General features: G+C 40.1%; 1 protein-coding gene across 8 annotated transcripts in view; it reads left to right on the top strand.

Moving 5' to 3' along the window:
• Positions 1-3,291: 3,291 nt before the first annotated feature.
• The window catches only part of LOC129323664 (sodium channel protein type 2 subunit alpha-like), a 76,157-nt gene continuing 57,969 nt past the window's right edge, over positions 3,292-21,479 (top strand). The window contains exons 1-12 of one of the 8 annotated variants that reach the window (XM_054970223.1): positions 3,292-3,561; positions 4,399-4,517; positions 4,833-4,922; positions 7,558-7,686; positions 8,480-8,571; positions 9,346-9,573; positions 12,115-12,178; positions 12,399-12,540; positions 15,606-15,812; positions 17,676-17,936; positions 20,286-20,418; positions 21,186-21,228. In XM_054970223.1, coding sequence (XP_054826198.1) covers positions 3,292-3,561; positions 4,399-4,517; positions 4,833-4,922; positions 7,558-7,686; positions 8,480-8,571; positions 9,346-9,573; positions 12,115-12,178; positions 12,399-12,540; positions 15,606-15,812; positions 17,676-17,936; positions 20,286-20,418; positions 21,186-21,228 — 1,778 coding nt within the window. Of the gene's footprint in view, positions 3,562-4,398; positions 4,518-4,832; positions 4,923-7,557; positions 7,687-8,283; positions 8,376-8,479; positions 8,572-9,345; positions 9,592-12,114; positions 12,179-12,398; positions 12,541-15,605; positions 15,813-17,675; positions 17,937-20,285; positions 20,616-21,185; positions 21,229-21,479 lie in introns of all 8 variants that reach the window. The other 7 variants (XM_054970222.1, XM_054970221.1, XM_054970219.1 and 4 more) reach the window with 7 other exon arrangements.

Raw genomic sequence — 21,479 nt, 5'->3', positions numbered from 1 at the left:
CATCTCTTTGCTTGCCGTGGTAGTTTTCTATTTGCAGGAAGTTTCTAACATAGGGAGTGGTTTCTCATGATCTTTCACTATCTCACCCAAAATGTGACTCTTCACAATTTTTCACCTACAGATTTGTTCTACTTCCTGATTCCCACTTCATCTATGAACCTGGTGTCTCTTATTAGAGTGGCTAGTCACTACTTTTTATTTCTGTGGGGAAAATATTACTTCTTTTGTGGCCCATGCACTTATGATTCAGCAGATCTTCTTCATGCACGTATAGTTGTGGAGGTAAAGTCTCCAAATTTTTAGCTTGATATTGCCAGGCCAACCATGTTGAAATTAATTACAAAAAAATCAAAGGCTTTAGCCTTCGCAAACAGATCGCAAACATATCAGTGGAAGATTAACTTGGTGGATATTGAGCAAGTTCGCTGTTTTAAATATATAGGAACCGTCTTCCAGGCTTCAGGCTCTAGAAAAGCACACATGGACCATGTCATAACAAGCGCACTGAAAAGCGCAAGTGTGATTGAGAAATATTACTGGTCTTCCAGGGGCCAGAATGTAGCGGCAGCAGTTAGGATTTTTAAGGCCATGTCTCTCGCTCAATTACTGTACTTTAAGGGGTGCCTTTGAGTATAACACCATATCAGTCCTATTGGCAGTCACTGGAAAAAGTGCAATCAACGTTTTTAAGGCATATTTTGCAGGTCCCCTTCTGTGCCTCCAATGCATGCATTCGCTTGGAAACTGGTATGGTTACCTTAAAAGCACGCTTATGGATTACTGTCATTCTTTATTGGTTTAAATTAATGACTAAACCCTCTGGCTTAACCAGTTTAATAGCGAGAGATTCTAGTGGGTTATTATGGTCTCTCTAAAGAGTTTTTGCTGTATATGGAACATGGCTCTGTCAAACCTTTTCTTAAACAAAGAATCCTGGACATTGAAAGACAGCACGACCTGAGTCAGGTTAATGGTTATCTTCCGGGAATAGAAAACTTAAACAAAGTGACAATGATGCCATATTTACAAAATTTGGACAAAGCTGACAACAGGAGAGCAGTTATCGTTCTTAGAATGGATATATTACCATCAGCGGTCATAGAGGATAAATATACAAAGCAACCATACGAGGAAAGAGTGTGCGTATGTGGGACTGGGAAGATAAAAACGAGGGGACATGTTCTTTTTGAGTGTAAACTTTACCAAAATATTAGAGTGGCCTATATAACTCTGGTTTGCAATTAGTTCCCAGGAAGAAATGATAGATTTTATCTAGATAAGCTTTTTGCCAATAGGGATCAAGAAACCACCTTAAAGGTGGCAAAATTTGCTGTGTAGGCCATACGGCTCCAGAAATATTTTATAGCAGAAATATTTAAATATTTTATTAATTTTAAAGTTTTAAATATTTAAGAATTTGGATTCTGGAATTTCATTGTTTACTAGATGGATAGGTTTGTAAACGATATGGTTTACTTTGACTGTAATAACTAGATTGTATGTTGTTACTTGTTTGGTCTTTGACTGTATTAAATTGGTTGATTGATTGATTGATTGATTGATTGATTGATTGATTGATTGATTGATTGATTGATTGGATTGACATTTGATGGCTACAGTCATTGTGAGAAACACAACACAGATTGCTGTGTTGCTTTGTCAAATCTTTACAAATCAAGCTTGAGGGAAATATTCCTTCATGCCGTGCTTGGGGAACAGACCTTTCAAAGTTACCTGTTCTCTTCTGACAAGACTTCTTCAAACTGTAATTTAAAAATTTTCTTTTCTGTAATTTTTAAAATAAGTTCTCTTTTCTACAAATGAGGTTTTCACATGAACAAAACAAACCCACAGATCAACCCCTACTAAGTCCTTGCTTGTTCTGTGTAAAAAGAATATTGAAGATGTTGCATTCAAGTAATCTGAGGAAAAAATACTTTCCCTCACCCTTTACCCTAGTGTACTTTTTTATAAATAGTGCTTTAGTTTTCACTGTCCTGAATAACTTTGGTATTATCATCACATTTGGCCGCTTCATTGCAAGGCCAGCATCTGCCTGATTCCTACAATGGCTGACTAGAGGAGCTCAGAAGCCAAAGGTTCCTTCTACTCCTATTCCCTCATCTCCTGCCATTGAGAGATGTAATGTCTCCTGTGATGGATGCCCACTGACCTTTGCCTTTGCCGAACTTTCTGTGATGAGCAGGACATTTCTTGTGAGTGTTTTGTTATGCAGTAGATAGAAACTTCTGTCCAAAGGTAAATGTAAATGAAATTGTTGCTTATGCAGTAGGGCTTTTCCACTCATCCCATTCTACTTCAACTTCTTGTGCCTGCCAAAAAGCTACACTTGATGTTCCTCTGAAAGGGCGTGCAGTCAGACATTGCAGGTGGGAATCCTAGGAACTTTCAGTGAACTTGAAGTCTGATTTGCTGGCAAGGAGGGGAATCTCAGATGTATTTGTTGCAATTATGTATTTCATATACTCTTAGCCTAGCCTTCCTCCAAGGAGCCCGGATGCCTTATGTGGGTCTTTTTATTCTCATAGCAAGCCAGTGAGTTGGATTAGAAACAAAACAAAACCGGGCGTCTGCCCAACCAACTGGCAGTATAGTAAATAAGCAAGGAACAATAATCTCAATAAGAATTAATAACAATAAGAAAATTATAGGCTATTTATACAGTGTAAAGCGCCAAGTGCATCAGATAAATAAACTCATTTTGTAATCACCTGAAAAGATTTCATGCCAATATTTCCTATAAACACAATACACAGAATCCTACGAAGCCATCAGTGTACCTATGCATGTCATTCCATCAATCAATAAATACAACAAATATAATCCAATAAATACAATAAATATACATGAATACACAGTGTATACGGCTGCTATTCAAAGAAGTCTCTGAACATTGGCTTCATAGGATTCTATGTATTGTGTTTATAGGCTTCTGTGGCTTCATAGGATTCTATGTATTATGTTTATAGGAAATATTTGCATGAATATTTGTCTGTATTCACTTAGCTGGATTAGGCTGAAATAAGTGACAGGCCTTGTGCTCTTGGCAGGCACAAGAGCTACATGGCCGGGTAGAGGGTTGAACTGGGGCCTCTTTATAGCCCAACTTTCTAACCACCGCTGGTTCTGGGTATGTTTGTCTGTTTGTTTACTTGTTGCTATTATTTCCCTGTTTTAAAAAACAAACTACCAATTAAGGTTCCCCCCCTCCTTCTCATAGGTCATTCTTCCATAAGAGGTAACCATAACTAAAATTTGCAGAATGAAAAGATGGCACAAGCACTGCTGGCACCACCCGGACCCGAATGCTTCTTCCGTTTCACTCGGGAATCCCTCGCAGCCATTGAGCAGCGGATTGCAGAAGAAAGGGCCAATACAACACTGCAAGACCAGAAGGATGATGAAAGTGACGAAAACAAACCAAAGCCAAACGCTGACTTGGAGGCAGGGAAGAAGCTGCCCTTCATTTATGGAGACATCCCTCCAGGAATGGTGTCTCAGCCATTGGAGGACCTGGACCCTTACTATGCAAACAAAAAAGTAAGCATTCCCCAAGATGGAAGAAGCTCAACGGCACCTTCTGATTTTTGCATTGAAAGATTTCTGTGCCTGTGTAGCATGATAGCCACTGAATCAGACAAACACATTTATTTAGATATTTATTTATTTAGCTATTTATACCCAAAGTGGCTTACAGCGCCATTCTTCCCTTCCTCAATTTTATCCTCCTGTGAAATAGGTTAGACTGGAAGACAGTGACTGTGGCCCAGGGTCACCCTGTGATCTTCCATAGCAGAACCTGAGTCTCCCAGATTTTACTCTGACTTTCTAACCACCACGCTGTTGTGGCACAAATATGTGTTTTGGGTCCTCATATGTTCTTATTAAACACTTGTTACTTTTAAAGTAATGTATCACTTGCTGTATGAAATACTTGAGTAGCATATTTAAGCTTCAAGCGTCACAAGAAGCAGTAACAAGATAAGCACTTTTGTTGATGATGTTCTTTGTGAACATTCTGGTACTGAGCCAATGAAGGGCTTGTTGTATTCCAAGAAGTGGGAGTGGAGTTCTGCTCCCATTGTGGCACTTTCCCTCCCACCCTTTCCGCTGTAGCCCCTTGCATCTCTCTAAAAGCTATTCTTAAGAGCTCCTTTGAATCAGCATGCAATGGGGTGGGGCTGTAGCTTGGTCAAATCAGTGGAAATTGGAGAATCCCCCGTCCTGTTGCAGAAGTTCGTTCCATTCATACAGGAAGCTCCAGATCCAAGTTGGAATTCATAGACTCAAGGTGAATCAAATGTCACAACAAATTTCTTTTCAGATGCGATTGAGTAGTATAATCCAGTTTTTCATGTTTTGTTCTCTGTTTTTCAGACTTTTATAGTATTGAACAAAGGGAAGACCATCTTCAGATTCAGTGCCACACCTGCCTTGTACATGCTAAGTCCTTTCAGCATTCTTAGAAGAATTTCTATTAAGATTTTGGTGCACTCATATCCTTTTTTCAAAACGTTTGTTTAAAATGTGTCTTCAGGAAACTATAGCGAGCCAATTTAATAACAGCGCCATATACAATACTTTATGTACAAAATTCATATTTTATTATGACTTTTTCAACTTGGATTTTATAAGTGGGTCTGGGAGTGGCCTGTAGATTGTTTTAATAAATAAATAGATAAAATGATCACTGCCTGTGACACGGATAGCATTCACAGCCGCACACACCTGTATCTTAAAGACTTGCATTATGTTTTGGTGGTATGGCTTGTTCACAATAGGTCCTTCCTCATTCCTTGACTTAATCCAACATTATTTAGCATGTTTATTATGTGCACTATTCTGGCAAACTGTGCCGTCATGACCATGAGTGAACCTCGCAATTGGACAAAGTATGTCGAGTAAGTTGACAAAACAGCATTGTTTCTGCTTTTCCCAGTGGTGCATGGGTTTGAATGAATTAGACCAAGGATGGGCCAAAAGCCCCTGCAACATGTATTAGTGAAGAAGTTGGTGTGCTGGCAACCCAAAGGTTTATTTATTTATTTTATTTCAGTTAAACCCTGTATTTCTCCCCAGTGGGGAAACAAAGCAGCTTACATCATTCTCCTCCCCTTCATTTTTCCACTCACAATAACCCTGTGAGGTAGGTTAGGATCAGGGCTCATTTTGAGGGGGAGCACGCAGGAACGCAGTTCTGGTAGTTCTCCAAAGAGGTCACATCAGGTGGCCCCGCCCACCTGAATTTTGGCCCGGATTGGGCCCAAAATGGCCAGGATTGGACCTAAAACAGCCAGGATTGGTCCCAAAATGGCCAGGATTGGGCCTTCTATGGGTGGTGGATCACTCTCCCACTCAGCAGTGGCCCAATTTTGACCATTTTGGGCCCCTTTTCAGCCATTTTCAGCCCCTTTCTGCCATTTTGGGCCCAATTTCAGCCCTGAATGGCCAGGATTGGTTCCAAAACAGCCAGGATAGGTGAGGTCAGGGGTGTGTGGCATATGCAAATCAGTTATGCTAATGACACACTTCCAGTGATGTCAGGGGGCATGGCATATGCTAATGAGTTATGCCAATGAGTTCCTGCAGCTCTTTTTCTACAAAATGACCCCTGGTTAGGATGAAAGCATATGACTGGCCCAGGGTCACCCAGCACGCTTCCGTGGCAAAGCAGGGAATTGAACCTGGGTCTCCCTGGTCCTAGTCCATCACTGCGCCACACTGGCTCTACACCACATCACACAACAAAACGTGGTCCTTAAGCAGGAACACTGGGAGCAAGCTGGGCCCCAGTATAACTGCAAGCACTTCAGGGGCTTGCCTCACTCCCTTGGGTAGAGAACTGGCCCTGCATGCTGAGCAGATTTGTCTGGTGGGTCACTGCTGAGCATATGGCCTAGGGGTCGCCTGCCGCATTATCAGCTTTTGAACAGGTCCTGAAATTGTCTTGTGGGTATTATTTTATCAGCTATGCATACAGTGCTGTTATTTCGTGGACTTCTTCGGTTGAAAAGCAGCTGGAGGAATCATCCGTGTAGAGGCAATAGCAGAACCCATGAGAATGAAAGAGAGGAAAGGAACAAATAAAAGGAAGTGGCCAGAAATGAAGCCCTGCGGAACCTTTTTGTGGAGAACAGGAGAGATAAGACAGTCAGCAAAAGAGATGGAGGGAGGGGGATTCTGATTAAAAGATTTTTACTATCCATATATTGAAAGAGCAGCATATTAAAAGAATAACAACAATACAGACAGCTTTGGTCTTTTGTACGGCCAGCTCTCCTTGTTTCAGTCTCCTTTTATCACTTATTACTTTATCGTGCGTTATTCTACATTGTTTCTCATTCTTACTCAGCTACAAAGAAGGAATAATTCTCTCTTTACTAAATTCTTGGGATGTTGGTGCTGAATTCTTCCTGACACCATCTGAACATAGTTGAGGAACTTTGGCTTCACATGCCACCCCCCCCCCCCCGCCATGCATGGTTAGATAATTAGCGTATTTCAGTTTCAAATGATGGCTTGTGTGTGTGTGTGTGTTTTGCAAAACAAGTTTCCAGACTAGGTAAAATAAGAGTTTGGAATCTTGATTTCCAAGGAAAGTGGAAACCACCATTTGCAGCTTCCAGTAGAATAGTATAAGAACAAAGTTTGCCATGAATGCAACAGTAAGTCTCTAAGTAGATCAAAAGAAGAGGAGGGAGTGCAAGGATGCCCCCCCCCCGTCCCCATGTCTCCATTCACATGGAGCAGCACTTATCAACAGTTGCATATGGCTTTCTAAAATAGCTAATATGGAACTCCATTGTTAAGCACTGTTTGCTTTAGCTGAATACAGCTTTCCAAGATACTGGATGAAGGACAGTCTCTCAGCACTTGCTACAGAAGGTCTTTTGGATTGGGGACTAATGTTCCTATAAGTGCCAGGATTTCCCCTCATGAAGAACAATTTTCTCCCTTCCACAGCAGCTGAAAATGCCCCCTGAAATCTTATTCCTAGGGGATCCTCTCTCTTCCAAGAACAGGATTTCAGGAGATTGGGGCTGCTGCATGAAGGAGAAGGCTGAAAAATCATGTTCCGTGGGTGGAAATCCTTGGGTCCGCAGAAATGTCTATTCTGGAGCCAACTCTTTAACTGGAGGTACTATGGAATGGTCCAGAGATTGTCTAAAAATAAATTATACATTGTAAATCTGCTTTGCAACTCACAACGGCCCCTTCCCAGTCACTAACCTCCAAAATTTAATGAGAAGTATCTGAAGATCTGCAGAGCTTTTAAGTTGACAGTAATTAGACTTGTTTTAGAACTTGTACACAACATCCCAGCACCTTTGTGAGTAATGTGTTCAGTAACCATAACACAGAATACAAAAAGTTTTTTAAAAAGATTAGAGTCTTGTAATAGAGTTTTGTGAGGTTTCTCTTTAACATTGTCAAAAAATAAATGAGTGTCTCTTCAGAAATATACAACAATTTATAATTAACGCTGTGCTCTATGAAATGAAAAATTTACTTAGGTTTTTCTCCTCACTTTTCCAGATATACTTTCACTGGAATTTACACATTTGAGTCCCTCGTAAAAATATTTGCAAGAGGTTTTTGTATAGATGCTTTTACGTTCCTTAGAGACCCTTGGAATTGGCTCGATTTCACTGTCATTTCATTTGCGTAAGTATTCAGCAATATTTTGAAATGGATAATCTAAGTGGTATTTTTTAAAAAGCCATGGATATGTTAACTTTGCACCTGCGTAATTCACAGCTTTAGGTGAGGTTCATATTTGAACAGCTGTCTACTAATGATAGAAAATATAAAGCAATAATTAGACTAAGTTAATTGAAATTAAAAGTGAGTATATGTTATACACTCTATTCTATATGAGCAATTCATATGTCAAATTCTACATGTCCAATTAAGGAACATGAATTATCCTTAAAGCAGGGATAAGCAAATATTACCCCATTATATGTTTTGTGCAGCCTGAACAAGCTTTCGTTTTTTGTTTAAAATTATACTTTATGTTATTCTGGTTTCAAATTTTGAAAAATGATGCCCGATGATGTTGAAGTTCAGGGTACGTTTCCAGTGTAATAATTATCAGCTATCCTAAATACATCCTCTTTTAATAAGGTAGGAGAGCTGTAAAACACAATGAGGCAAAGCACAATTACTTTTTAATTGCCAAAAAAAAGCGATTTATTAAACATTCAGGTAAGTAGTGTAAAATATGCCAAACTTCTGAATAACTCTGATTTAATTCTGCAGGTATATAACAGAATTTGTAAACCTAGGCAATGTTTCAGCTCTTCGAACTTTCAGAGTACTGAGAGCTTTGAAAACTATTTCTGTAATCCCAGGTAAGAAGTAAGTGGCATAAGGTGTTAGGTCCCTTGTGCACGTTGTCTCTTTATTTCGTGTGTGTTGTCAATTTTTGTTTGTGTGTGTAACTCCCCTATTACAGATATCTGACAGAATTTGTGGACCTGGGCAATGTCTCAGCGTTGAGAACATTCAGAGTTCTCCGGGCATTGAAAACAATATCAGTCATTCCAGGTGAGAGCTAGGTTAAACACGGAGGCTGACTTCTTGTCCTTACCAAAGCTGCTGCTTCCAAGCTTTGTTGCTAACCATTTGCTTGCTTATTTAAGGAATCTGTACTTTTAGTTGCTGGCAAAATGATTCCTTTATTCCTCTCTTGCATTGTTTAAAAAAAGAGAATCAGCCTTTGTGTTTAACAAATTGCATGAGGTCATGTGTAAAGGTCTTGTAGTTTGCATAGTGCTATGTCAAATTTTCTCTCCCACATCAATAAGAAATTTGAGTTGTAGTTCTCACGATAAGAAAAATATATTGAAATGACGGGATTGAAAATTTCAGTGTTTTGAAAGCTGAATCGCTAGTCGTAGAAATAAGCCAATAAAGGATAGCATGTGCATTGCATGAAGAATTTCCTCAAAGTAACTTTCCTCATCAAATCTTTTTCTGGTTTGAAAGGACATACTGCTTTAAATCATGTGTGAAAAAATGTACAATAGGTGCATTTCTTTCTTTACATGAGATCTTTGTAGTTCATGGATAACCAAGTCACAAGCTTGTATAAATAGTTTACTGTGTATGCTTTTTTTCTCGTTTATAGCTTCTGTTTTGGAACAGACTGCCACTTACCATGTTAAAATTTATTAAAAAGATTAGTTTTTTTAAAAAAAGGAACTGCCTGCATGAAATCTTCAGTTGCATCAGCTGTACCACCATCTTAAATTATTTGACATTTAAAACTGAAGTCAAACAGATAAATGGTGATTAAAACATTACTATTTCCCTTTCTAGGCTTAAAAACCATTGTGGGAGCCCTCATTCAGTCTGTGAAGAAGCTCTCGGATGTAATGATCCTGACCGTGTTTTGTCTGAGTGTATTTGCACTCATAGGGCTGCAGCTTTTCATGGGCAACTTGAGGCATAAATGTGTGGTGTGGCCTCCACTGAATTCTTCCCTGGTGAATGTATCACAAGACAACTGGACTGAGTATATTTGGACTGTGTACATTAAACAAGAAGGTGAGGTGTCGTCTAAGAGTTAGTGTGATCTAGTGTGATACCGAGATACAGTTGTGGTTTTTTTAAATAATAAAAGTTTTATTTAAAAAGAAAAGATAGAAATGATAGTAAAAAGTGCATAGAAACATATAAAATGCAAAGCACTACATTTATGTTACATTTGAGCTACAACAGGAAAAAATATATTCAAAATATATAACAGCACAACAAGATTATATAATAGTTCTCTTCCCCTTGATTGCTTATATCCAGACTTTAATATCAGCAATTTTTGATCAGTCATCTCTTCCATATTTTGTCTCTATATTATGATTACCTTAATTTATCTTAGTTTCAACCTAAGTAATCAAAGAAATATTTCCATTTTTTCTGGAATTCCGATATTGGTCTGTTGTGCACATAGGAAGTTAATTTAGCCATTGATGCATATTCATACAGCTTATCTATCTAGTCAGGCACATCAGGGCAAGAATCTGTTTTCCATTTTGCTGCATATCATCATGTACCAGAAGAGCTCTCCCTGTTCTTTTGTAACATTATTCAGTAATGTTACCGAATAGAACTGACCTAGATACAGTTCTAGTTCTTTGCCATGAATTCATTCCATAGTTTGGGATGCAAGTCATAATGAACAGTTATAGTTAGTTGAATGTTTCAACATGGCCTACCTGATAGAGCTGGCTGTTGTATTTGCTGACATAATTCAACTATGAGATCTGAAGTAGCCATGAAAGTGACAATTGAAGCCAGTTATTTAAATTCAGTCAACTGTTCTGCTTTTAGCTGATTTTTACAACTAGAGATGGGCACAATCCGCATTACGATCGAAAAAAACCCACGATAATGGTGATCGCGCAATTGTGACCCAGCGGATTGTGATCGGCCAAGGCCAACGATCCGGCAATCGGGAGAGGCCTGGATCAGGGCAATCGGGCTCGGATTGGGGATCCAGACACTCAGGCGCCAGCAATCTATTCCCCTGGCAACTAAGCCAGGGGAATGCCTGAGCTCTGTTTGCCCTCCTTCTGTCGCCCTGGAAACCCGAATGGAAGCCCAGGTTTCCTTGATCAGCAGGGATTCCTTCCAACCACAGAGCAGCAAAGCAGGCACCAGTTGGGAGAAGACACCCAGGGGAGGGAGGGGGAAGGGGGTGTTCTGTAGCCATGGGCACTCTAATTTCATCCCTGCAAACCCTGATAGGCAGCTCTGATGGCCAAACAAAGACCTCCTGTGTTGCTGAATGGGACCTGAGGGGAGGTGGTGATGAGCCGCCTCCCTGTGCCCTCCAGGCCCGGCGGCCGCCGTCATCACCCACCTTCCCACATAATACCAGTGTGCCCCGCTTTGGCCTCCATGATCCACGATGCACAGCTCGGGAACGGGAGATGATCGGCGCGGGTCGTTAATTCGGAATCATCGTTGGCGCCAACCCACAATCCACTGGATTGTTAAATTTTTTTGGATCGTGCCCATCTCTATTTACAACCACTTGATTAAAATGCTGCACAATATTGTTCAGGGTACTTAATGTGTGAGCGGGGGTGCCATGGATTTGTGGCACAGCATGTGCTTTGCATGCAGAAGCTGCCAGGATTCAACTCGGGTGCCATTAAGAGTCATTAATAGCAGGAAAGTTGGAGCCTTGCCATATCTGGGTCTGCACTGACTTTAGAGAGCAGCCCCTGGATACCCAGTGGCACTACCAGTCTGCCAAAGTAATCTTTAAAAAGTTGAGCACAGTGCTGAAAAACAATAGCAACACATATCTAGCTTGGAGACCCCCCCCCCAAAACACATATGTGGCCCTCAAACCAGAAAATTGGTCCCTCTCTTGCTTAAATGAAGAAAAAAAACACCCTTATATAGTCAACCTGTTTCAAAACTTCTATGGATGCTTCCATGTTTGCTTGATGAAACTGGCAAGTACTTTTCTCCAGGACACGTTGTCCCTGTCCCCTGTGATGATAATCTAAATGGATTGGGAGAGGGGATTGTTGATAGTGTAATCTGATTTACACAGTGTAAATCAGTACGATTAATGGCTGGGACATTCAATCAACAATACAATAGGCTATGAATTGCAGAAATTTTAAAACAAGTCAAGCAATTCTGAATAAAAATGAAATATTGCCAAAACAAAAGTAATTTGACATGACATATTAAATGACGCAGAAACTACCCAGTAGGAGCATATCTACATCATCAGACAGTACCCAGTAGTATATTTACCAAAGGATCTCTCTGAGCTCCTTGTTACAGCACAAACCTATTATCTCTTTTTCTCCATATAACAGCAGCTTCCAAGAGAAACTGTTGCTTTTCTAAAATCAATGAAACAAAGCAATATGGTGTTAAGGGGTCTATTAAGATAAAATTGGATAAATGCCTATTGCATGGCTGTGTGCAGACCCTTACATGCACTCAAGGGACTTTGCTTTGTGACCACTATTGAGCAGATGTCTTTTGCAGCTAGTGGAGTTTATAATAAAGCATTCGTGGCTTGAATAACATAATAAGAATGCTTCTTGTTTTACTTAACAGAACTGTATTACGTTTTGCCAGATGGAAAGGATCCCTTGCTTTGTGGTAATAGTTCGGATGCTGGGTAAGCAACTTACAAAACATTATGAGCAAGGGAAACCACCATTAATGTTGGAACTTACAAGTTCCCCTGGGTTTTCAGAACCATCAACCATAGTCATGGCTGGCCATGATGCGCAGATTTTGCTGTCCGCATGGGGCCAACCCTTCATAATTAGATATAGCAGTGCTTTGATATCTTGCAATCCAATTTAGCATTAATGTTTCATTGTTTTATTTTATAGCAAATGTCCTGAAGGATACATGTGTATAGAAACTGGTAGAAACCCCGATTATGGCTATACAAGCTTTGATTCTTTCCCCTGGGCCCTTTTGACACTTTTTCGGCTGATGACTCAAGACTACTGGGAAAACCTTTATCAGCTGGTGAGAAAGTACCGAAATAAAACTCTACTGATGCTGTAATTGTGTCTAATATTACTAATGTTACAAAACGGGATTCTAGGGGGATAGAAATGTCATAATTAAATAAGTATTTGGAGGATTTAGGATGAATTCTACAAATTATAAGCACAAGGTGCTCTTGAAAGTGGGTCTTCCCCATTTCCCCCTTCCTGCAGATACCTAAAATCCCTAAAAAATATTGCCAGGGGCAGGAGACATCTCTGCAAAAGCAGCCATGGAGGTTCGTCCATGAGGATAGGGAATCAGGTGAAATCAGTCTCCCACCTTTTCTGTCACTAGAGTCTTGAGTCTGCTTCTTACTGCTGCTCCCGGTCTACCCTGGCCCCATGCACAGGGGTCCTCCATGGGGCCCCATACACAGAGGTCCTCCCTGTCTACCCTGACCCCATGCACAAGGGTCCTCCAGCCATTAGAGATGCCTTTTCAGGACTTACAGAGAGCGACTGTGGGAAGGGGAAGGGGGGGAAGATCTACTTCTGCAAGTACCTCATCCTTGTGATTTGTAGGATCTGTGCCAAAGATTCTACCTAAAAAAAGCAAAGAGGTAAAATTTTGTTTAATTTTGCAGCCACAGAGGAAAAACACCCTGTTATTTTCAGAAAAAAACAAATTCAGGGTAAAATTGAAATATATGCAGTGCTTACTTTCCTATCATACCAGTACATCTGTTGCTGTTTCAACATCGTAAAATGCATGATGTATAGCTTAACAAAGTATATTAATAGCCATATTTATGGAATTTAAAATTATAGACACCTTAGTTTTCTTCAAGCTGAACTACAAACATACCCAGTATTTGGGAGCATGCAGCAGGCTGTTGCACCCTAATGTAATGATTCTAAACCTTTTATCTTTTATTTGCCACCAGTCACTCTGTCAAAAGAACCTGGTCTCATCATGACAGAAACAAAAAACCCACTTTTTTTCTGAGGAGGGCATATATCTTTACAGGCATTCTATAGCATGCCGAAAGGTCTAGTAGCATGCTGGGAGGGGGGGTCACAGCTGGATAATCCATGGCAGGTGGGGTTGGCAGGAGATGGAATGTCAAAACTTTCAGGTGGATATGGGAGGCTGAGAGAGAAAGAATCTTAGTAGTTATGAAAATCCTACATTCCACCTAGACTACTTCTTTGTACCACTAGTGGTATAATAATACAGCTGGGAAGCTGAGGGTGAGAGGAGTGGCTTACCTGCTAAGCTCATGGCAGTAGTGGGATTCAAGCCAGCAGAGTGCTGGATTGGCAACCTAACCACTTAACCACTATGCTTATGTACCACTGGTTGCAGACCACTGCCCTATCCTACCTTAATCCTCTTAATTTTGGGTAGCTGCAAAATGGAAAAAAAGTAAAATTTAAAGGTAGAAAACAAATTATGTAGAAAACAAAAGAAAGTATCTTATTTGGACAGGAACAGTGACAATAGGTAAGGTACAGTGACAATAGGTAAGGATTATCAACGTATGTGGATATCAAATTAAACTTTATAACATTGAAAACACTGAACTTTTAAGGAATGTATTATCATTAAACATTTTATAGCATGTTAATTGCTGCCAGGATTATTCACAGTCAAACAAAAAACATATCATTGAAAATATGTTGTATGTGTCTCTACAGTATACATAGGAATTATCATTATCTAACACTGAGTGATTTCGAACACGGTGGATAATGCACTTCCAGTCCTCTTTATAGATCATTTGGAGTGGATTTTTTTGTGTGCGGAACAAAAAATCCACCTCAAATGATTGATAAAGTGCATTGAAAGTTCATTATCCAACGTGTGCGGAATCAACCACTGTAGATTATCCTATCGAAAGTTTTCATAAAACACATTGTGAGCAATTAAGGCTGTAAAATGCTGGGGTGGGGTGGATGTTTGACCTTGCTCTCACCTTTTTTTATTAACCAGACAGAGGCACCCAGGTGTAGCTGCAGTGCTGTTTAATTCACAGGCCAATTCAGTTTACAGAGAGAGCATCTTCCCACTAAAACATAATAACCAGCCCAGCTTTCTCTGTGTTCCCTCTTTCTGCCTCACTGCACACCTCTTTTATTTGCGAGCCCCTCACTCCGGTCTGAGATTGCCCTCTCCTGTGGTAACCTCGCCCAATCCTCCCAGAGGGAGGGACTTCTCATCCCATCCTCACACGTGAGGAGCCTTGCCAGCCTTGGTCTAACTGATTTTCTGGCTGCCTGTTAGCTTCCACAGGCTCCAGAGCCTGGGTATAGGTTCTTTTGCTGATATAGGCACTCTTCTCACCAGTGACTTTTTTGTCTGGGGTTGCAGAGGTTTCCCAGCTGATCCCTTCTCGTTGTTCGCCTTTCAGGAGTCTTCCTGCCACACACATTTTGAGTAAAACCTTGCCTTAAAAAGCATTTCGCTCATCCCAAAAGGGGAAAATGTTCTCCCCAACAGAAAAGAATGTTCTCCCCCAACATTCTGAATTTTTCTGTCAGGCATGGTGGAGAGTCCTCAGAGGAGGGAAATGAGGGGAATTTATCTGATTTTTTTTCTTTTTCTTTCTCTCCTGTGACTTAAGATCTTTACAAAAAGCATTTTGGATTTAAATTGTTTTTTTTTTAAAAGAATATGTACATTGTTGGTGTTATATATAACAACTAGTTGATCTCTACATTTGGAGAAATTAAAAGAGAATAATATAACTTCTTTGCCCGATACATGTTGTGGACTGGATCACATACTTATTTATAGCTGTATTTCAAAAGTATTTCATATCAGTAGTATTATTTATGTAGTACAATTTCTTGATGTACGCTGGCATAGGATATAAAAAACAGCATCTTAAATTTACCTTTGCCCCACATGTTTATAAAATAGTATTAATGAAACAGAATATTTAACTCAGATTGTAGCCCTTTTGCCTTCTTGCGTGTGTTTGTTGGTTTTCATTGAGACTAAAATTATGACTGCAAAATATATTGCAAATATTCATATCACTGACATTCCTGAGTTTTATTGGCCTGATTACTTAAAATAATTTCCTATGGTTTCCCTAGACCTTGCGTGCTGCTGGCAAAGCATACATGATCTTTTTTGTTCTGGTGATCTTCCTGGGCTCTTTCTATCTGATCAACCTGATCCTGGCTGTTGTCGCCATGGCCTACGAGGAACAGAATCAAGCCACCATGGAAGAAGCAAAGCTGAAAGAGGCTGAATATCAGCAGATGCTGGAACAACTGAAAAGACAGCAAGAGGAAGCTCAGGTACTAGAAAGCTGCCCAGCTCTTTCCACAAATATAACAGTAGCTTGTATAAATATGTAGCCCGGTCTGGGTACGGGAGGGCTGCCACAGCCCCCCTTCCACTGGCTGGACTTCCAGGCACCTGTCCCTACTGGGTTTGATAGTGGCCTTAGAACTAAGGGTGGCCAAGGATTGCCATAATCCCTTGGATCCTTCTTCTATTGGCTGTCCTCTCCATCGCAGCTTGTTGAAGGCAGCTGTGGACTCTGTAGTGGTCTTTGTCTCCCCCTTTTTAATGGTACCACAGCGAGTTGCTTGTATCTCCTGGCCATTTCTGGCTTCTTGGAGAATAGCAATAATAGTAGTAATAACAACAACAATGTGCTTATATACCGCCCTTCTGAACAGATTAGTACCACACTCAGAGTGGCAAAGTCAATGTTATTATTATCCCCACAATACAGTTGGGGTGCTGGGGCTGAAAGGAGTGGCTTACCCAAGGCTACCTGCTAAGTTCATGGCAGTTGTGGGAGTCGAACTAGCAGAGTGCGGATTCAGAGTCCAGCCACTTACCCATTGTATTACTCTTTACTCGGGTGATCCTAGCTCACCCCTCAAGCTGCTCTGAGATGCAGCTGATCAGCTGTGAAGGTAGTGGGGTACTTTAAAAGAGAACAATTTCTCTCTTAAAAATAGAATTAGAAATAGAAAATATATAAAATATGTACTTTATTCAAGAAGACCAAATTTTTCAAGAATGCATGAGTAGATGAATCTTATCAATACATAGCAACTGTTCAATGAATGTTCATATCAGTGGGGGTTGTGCAGGTTTTCTGTGCAGTGTGCGGTGTAAAGTCACCTTTATTAGAGTTGCCAAACCAAAGTTGAACAAAAGCTTGGCTTCTTTACTTTTGTATGAGCTTCTCATTAGTAAACATACTTCCATATATCAACATCAAATGGATGAGAAATATTGTAAACTTGAGTATTCCTCAAAGCTCTTCTGTGGCACCTTGGGGGGGGTTTCCCCTTCAAAAAGGTGATTTGGTTGGAAACCAATAAAAATCATCTTAATCTGCTTTAGTGTTAATGTGCATAGATTTTGTATAGTTGGGTAAGAATTCTCATAACCGTTTAAGGAAAGAGTCAAAAGATGTTGGATGAGGACTTGCAGAATTTCTCAAAAGTGAGTAGCTTGCTTGTGTGCAGATTATCATTCTTGGACTATATATATTTATTGTGAAAAATATATTATATTGTTTAGGATAGATCCTTCTGTAGATGAAAATTATTTTTAAGACTTCAGTACACAAACTCATACAGATGTTTGTGCTTGTTTGTTAGTTTGAAGCCAAGAGGATAACTTACGGCGCAATCCTAAACAGAGTTACTCCAGTAAAAGCCCATTGAAATCAATGGGCTTAGATTAGAGTAACTCTGTTTAGGATTGCACTGTTGTTCTGTTACACTGAACATGTGGGAAGTTAACTGTTCCAAAGCATTCATGGTGTTTAATTGCTTTTTTTCTTTTTTAAACTTTATTTTAAATTTTATTTGGAATGTGAAACATGACATTACAAACATTAACAATTAACAATATAAAGAAAATTTTTGTAGATTATAGGCAATGAAACAGAGTAGTAATAAACATCAATTTTTCATGGAAAAGATCACCAATCAAATTTCTCATATTGATTTGGATCTCTACCACTCAAGTTTTCTAGAAGACTGGTTTCCAATTCTAGAATATACAGTATGACCAATTTGGGTATAAAACCTGGTAAATCATATCTGATTGATCCTTTTATTTTATAAACTTTCAAATATGGAACGTAGGATGTACTTACTACATAAATGGTGTTTAATTTCTTGATGTGACAGGCAATAGTGGCGGCGGCAGCAGAGTACAGAGACTTTACTGGTGAAGGTGGGGGTGGGAGACTTTCCAAAACTTCATCAGAACTGTCGCGGCTGAGCTCCAAAAGTGCTAAAGAAAGAAGAAACCGGAGGAAAAAAAGGAGAGAGCAGTCTTTAAGCGATAAAGCTGATGTCAAAAATATCCCCAAATCTGAATCAGATGGTAGCATCAAAAAGAAGGGAGGAGTCACTTATGAAAAGCGTTTCTACTCTCCTCCACACCAGGTATGTCATGGTGCTATGTGGGCTACTTAACACGTTCATCGTTCAGACGGGTCTGGAAGATGCAGTCAGGGAGATCCCACATCCAAACAAATGCAGCTTCTTCTGGTTCAGATATTTTAACCTATGTGTAGGGAAGAAGGGGGAAAGAGAGCAAGAAAGGAGCACATAACTCCCAGAAGTACTGTCGGTGAGAGACTTCCGAGTGAAAATCTGGTGCTCCAGACAGCCTAGTTTATCAGAGAGGACCCCAAATGCAGAATGTAGCTAGAGATGTGCAAACTCCATCCAGTTTAACCCCATCTTTATTCCTCTGCTTTCACCCCAATGCATACCGGGAATTGTATTTCCAGAATGTCTAGCATTAATGATGGGGGGGGAGCTAAAATCATTAAGTCCAAATTCTAATACTACCTAACTGCAGTATTGCCTAAAAATTTATATATAATTTATATATAAAAATTTCAGGGATTCGTATCATCTGATTGGGTCATATATCAAATATATCAATATTTAGGACCTGCATGATATCCTAGTAACAGGGGGCGCCTAACCTTGCTTGTTTTGAGGGCCAGATGGCAGAGAGGGGCTGAAATTTGTGGTGGAGGTTGCTTAACCCTTGTTCCACCTGTTGTTTCTCTCCCTTACCCATCCACTCCTCCCCAGCTGCATTCCAGTACAGCTGATGGGAGAGCATCCCAACACATTAACGTAAAGGTTCTCCTGTGTTCGTGATTGGCAAGGTTGAAAAGATAAGGCATAGGGGTTAGCCTAACCATGGGGTCAGGATCAAACAGTAACACCTTGAATCTATTCAAGTCATGTTGTCTCTTGACCTCTATTATTCTCTGCTTAATGGCCTTTTGGGCTTGATTATAACCCATACTGAGCAATAATTGCTGTGATAAGCCATAGGAGGCTAGTTTACTATCTATCTTGCTGGCCCAAGATGGTGTACAATGATCAGTTAACATTAAATTTACAAGTCCTTTAGGGAAGAAAGTTAACTTTAACCAATGAAGAATTGCTGCAATCCATAATCTGGCCTCTACTGTTATCAGGCCTGAGTCCAGTCGGACTGCAGCATTTGTAGTACAAGGGGGGACCTGAAAAATACCTCTCAGAAATTTTGATTGTGTTATTTCCATCGGGGTACAGTTGGATTTAATACTAAGCGGGGCTCCATACGTTAATTGGGCTAATGGTTTTGCAGAGAATAACCTGAGTGCAGCTGTCAGGCATCTGCCTCTCTTGGTCCAAAAGAATTTTTGAATCGCACCGGCAGACTTTTGAGCACTCAAGGCAACATGGGCAATATGTGCATTGCACGACCCAGTTGCTTGGAAGACCACACCCAGATACTTAAAGCATCGTACTTGCTCTATGCGGACTGAGTTCAGGTTCCATGAATAAGTTCTGGGTCTCTGGGCAAAGACCATTATCTTTGTTTTAGCACAGTTGAGCTCTAGAGTGTTATCCCGGCAATAATGCATAAGTGAGCGCAAAGCTCTCCTCAGACCTATAGGAGTCCTGGAGAGTGTGACTGCGTCATCAGCATACAGAAGCACAGGAATATGCCTGTTCCCAACTTTCGGGAGATGGAAGTCTGGCTTGTTTAAATAGGCTACCATATCATTGATATATAAATTGAACAGAAGGGGGGCGCCAGCTGCATTCCTGTTAACATACAATCTTAAAAAAAATGTCCTGGTAACATATGAAAGAGCGAGCAGACAGTCATAGAGTCATTGAACTGAATTAAATAATAAGGAAAACTATTATCAGTTCATGTTCATTTTCGTAACAGAATGGTTTTATTTCAGGAAATACTAACATGGCAAAGAAAAATGTTTTTGTTGACCACTGTCAGAATGAAATGGAAGGATGCAGATTGCAGAATGTTGAGAGACCTCTGAACTAGATCAATGAAAATTTCCACTGACAGAATGGGGAACTTATTTTTACCGATTTCCCCCTTCCTGTAGTAGACCTTCCACTCTTCACTCCCTATGCTGTTCCTGGGGGCCCTGTCCTCAGGAAAAGGATTTCGAGGTGCAGTGAGAGAGGAGAGGTGAGGAAGTTCCGCTCTCCTGGCGGAAATCATCTTTGTCAGTGGAGATTTGGCGCAGGATCTATCACATAATTTAGCTAATGATACCAATCTATACATATGGCTTAAAAACCTTGTTTTTCTCTAGGAATTCCCATGAAGATTTAACAGTAATGTTTTGGTTATTCAAGAAACACTTTATTTTTTGGAAAAATTATTGTAGAACTTCTTCAGTACACTGGTACTTAAAAGCATCCCCTTGTAACTTTTCATCTAACCATCCTGTTTATATATTTCCTTAGTCAACGCTGAGCGTGTTTTCCCCAAGCCGCACACGCAGAACAAGCCTTTTCAACTTCAGAGTCAGTGAAGGAGGATCAGAGAACGATGCCGATAGTGAGCACAGCACGATTGAAGACACCGGCAGCTGTAATGGTTCCTTTTTTGTGCTGCCACGCAGCAGTATCATTAGTCAGTCCATGAGGCCTTCGTGGCCAGTTAACGGAAAAATGCAAAGCAGCGTGGATCGTAATGGGGTGGTTTCCTTGGTAGGAGGACCACCTTCACTCCGGTCGCCCACAGGACAGCTTCTCCCAGAGGTGATAATAGATAAAGCAACTACTGATGACAGTGTAAGGATGTTTTAACTAGTACAGGCATGGTGGATCTAGAGAATGGAATCCCAGCTGTGAATGCTCTGCATCTTGGGAAAGCTTTAATATTGTAACTATTCAGGCTTTTATACTGCACTATAAAGGACCCATTGGTCTAGACCTTACTACATGTACTTGCAAACACATGCTAAAACATCCATTTAAAATTGATTTATATGCCCAAATTTACATTTACTGTAGTATCTGTTATGGGAAGATAACTCTTTAATTGCTGTACTTAAAAGCACCACTTCTGGTGATAAAGATACAAAAATCAAAACAATAATGTTGTCTAATAAATAAACTACTCACATCTCTACAGTATGTGTGTGCAGGTACATATTTATTTATTTGTGTTATTTATAGTCTGCCTTTCTCCTTGGACTTGAAGTTGATTACAGTAATTCTATCCTTTTAAAGTCCTTCCTGGTTCATGAATGGGCTGGCATGTTTGAGCTCAATTAAGTCAGATTTTATTACTGGTTCATTTAAGTTACAAAAGAATGTGGTGATCTGTGAATGGGAGAAAAAAAGGTGTTCACTATACAGACACTTTCATAAAGAGAAAACATCCAGAGTTGAGGAACAGCAAGTAGATAGGTGAACTTACCTTGCATGACAATATTTTTTCCCTTTCAGTCCTTTCTCTTACCCCATGTGAAAACTATCTTGGTATCTAAGCATTTAAAACCAGAAATTTCTGGGATTGATTATCATATAGCTTCTTCCATTGCCCTGTTCACTAAACTAATTCACACATCCGGCCCAGTATTGTAGTTCTGGGGTGGAGCTGTGGCTCAGAGATAGAGTATCTGCTTTGTATGCAGAGGGCTCCAAGTTCAG

Source organism: Eublepharis macularius, chromosome 2, assembly GCF_028583425.1.
Source record: "Eublepharis macularius isolate TG4126 chromosome 2, MPM_Emac_v1.0, whole genome shotgun sequence".
Taxonomy (NCBI): domain Eukaryota; kingdom Metazoa; phylum Chordata; class Lepidosauria; order Squamata; family Eublepharidae; genus Eublepharis; species Eublepharis macularius.
This window is presented reverse-complemented; position numbering and strand designations above follow the sequence as displayed.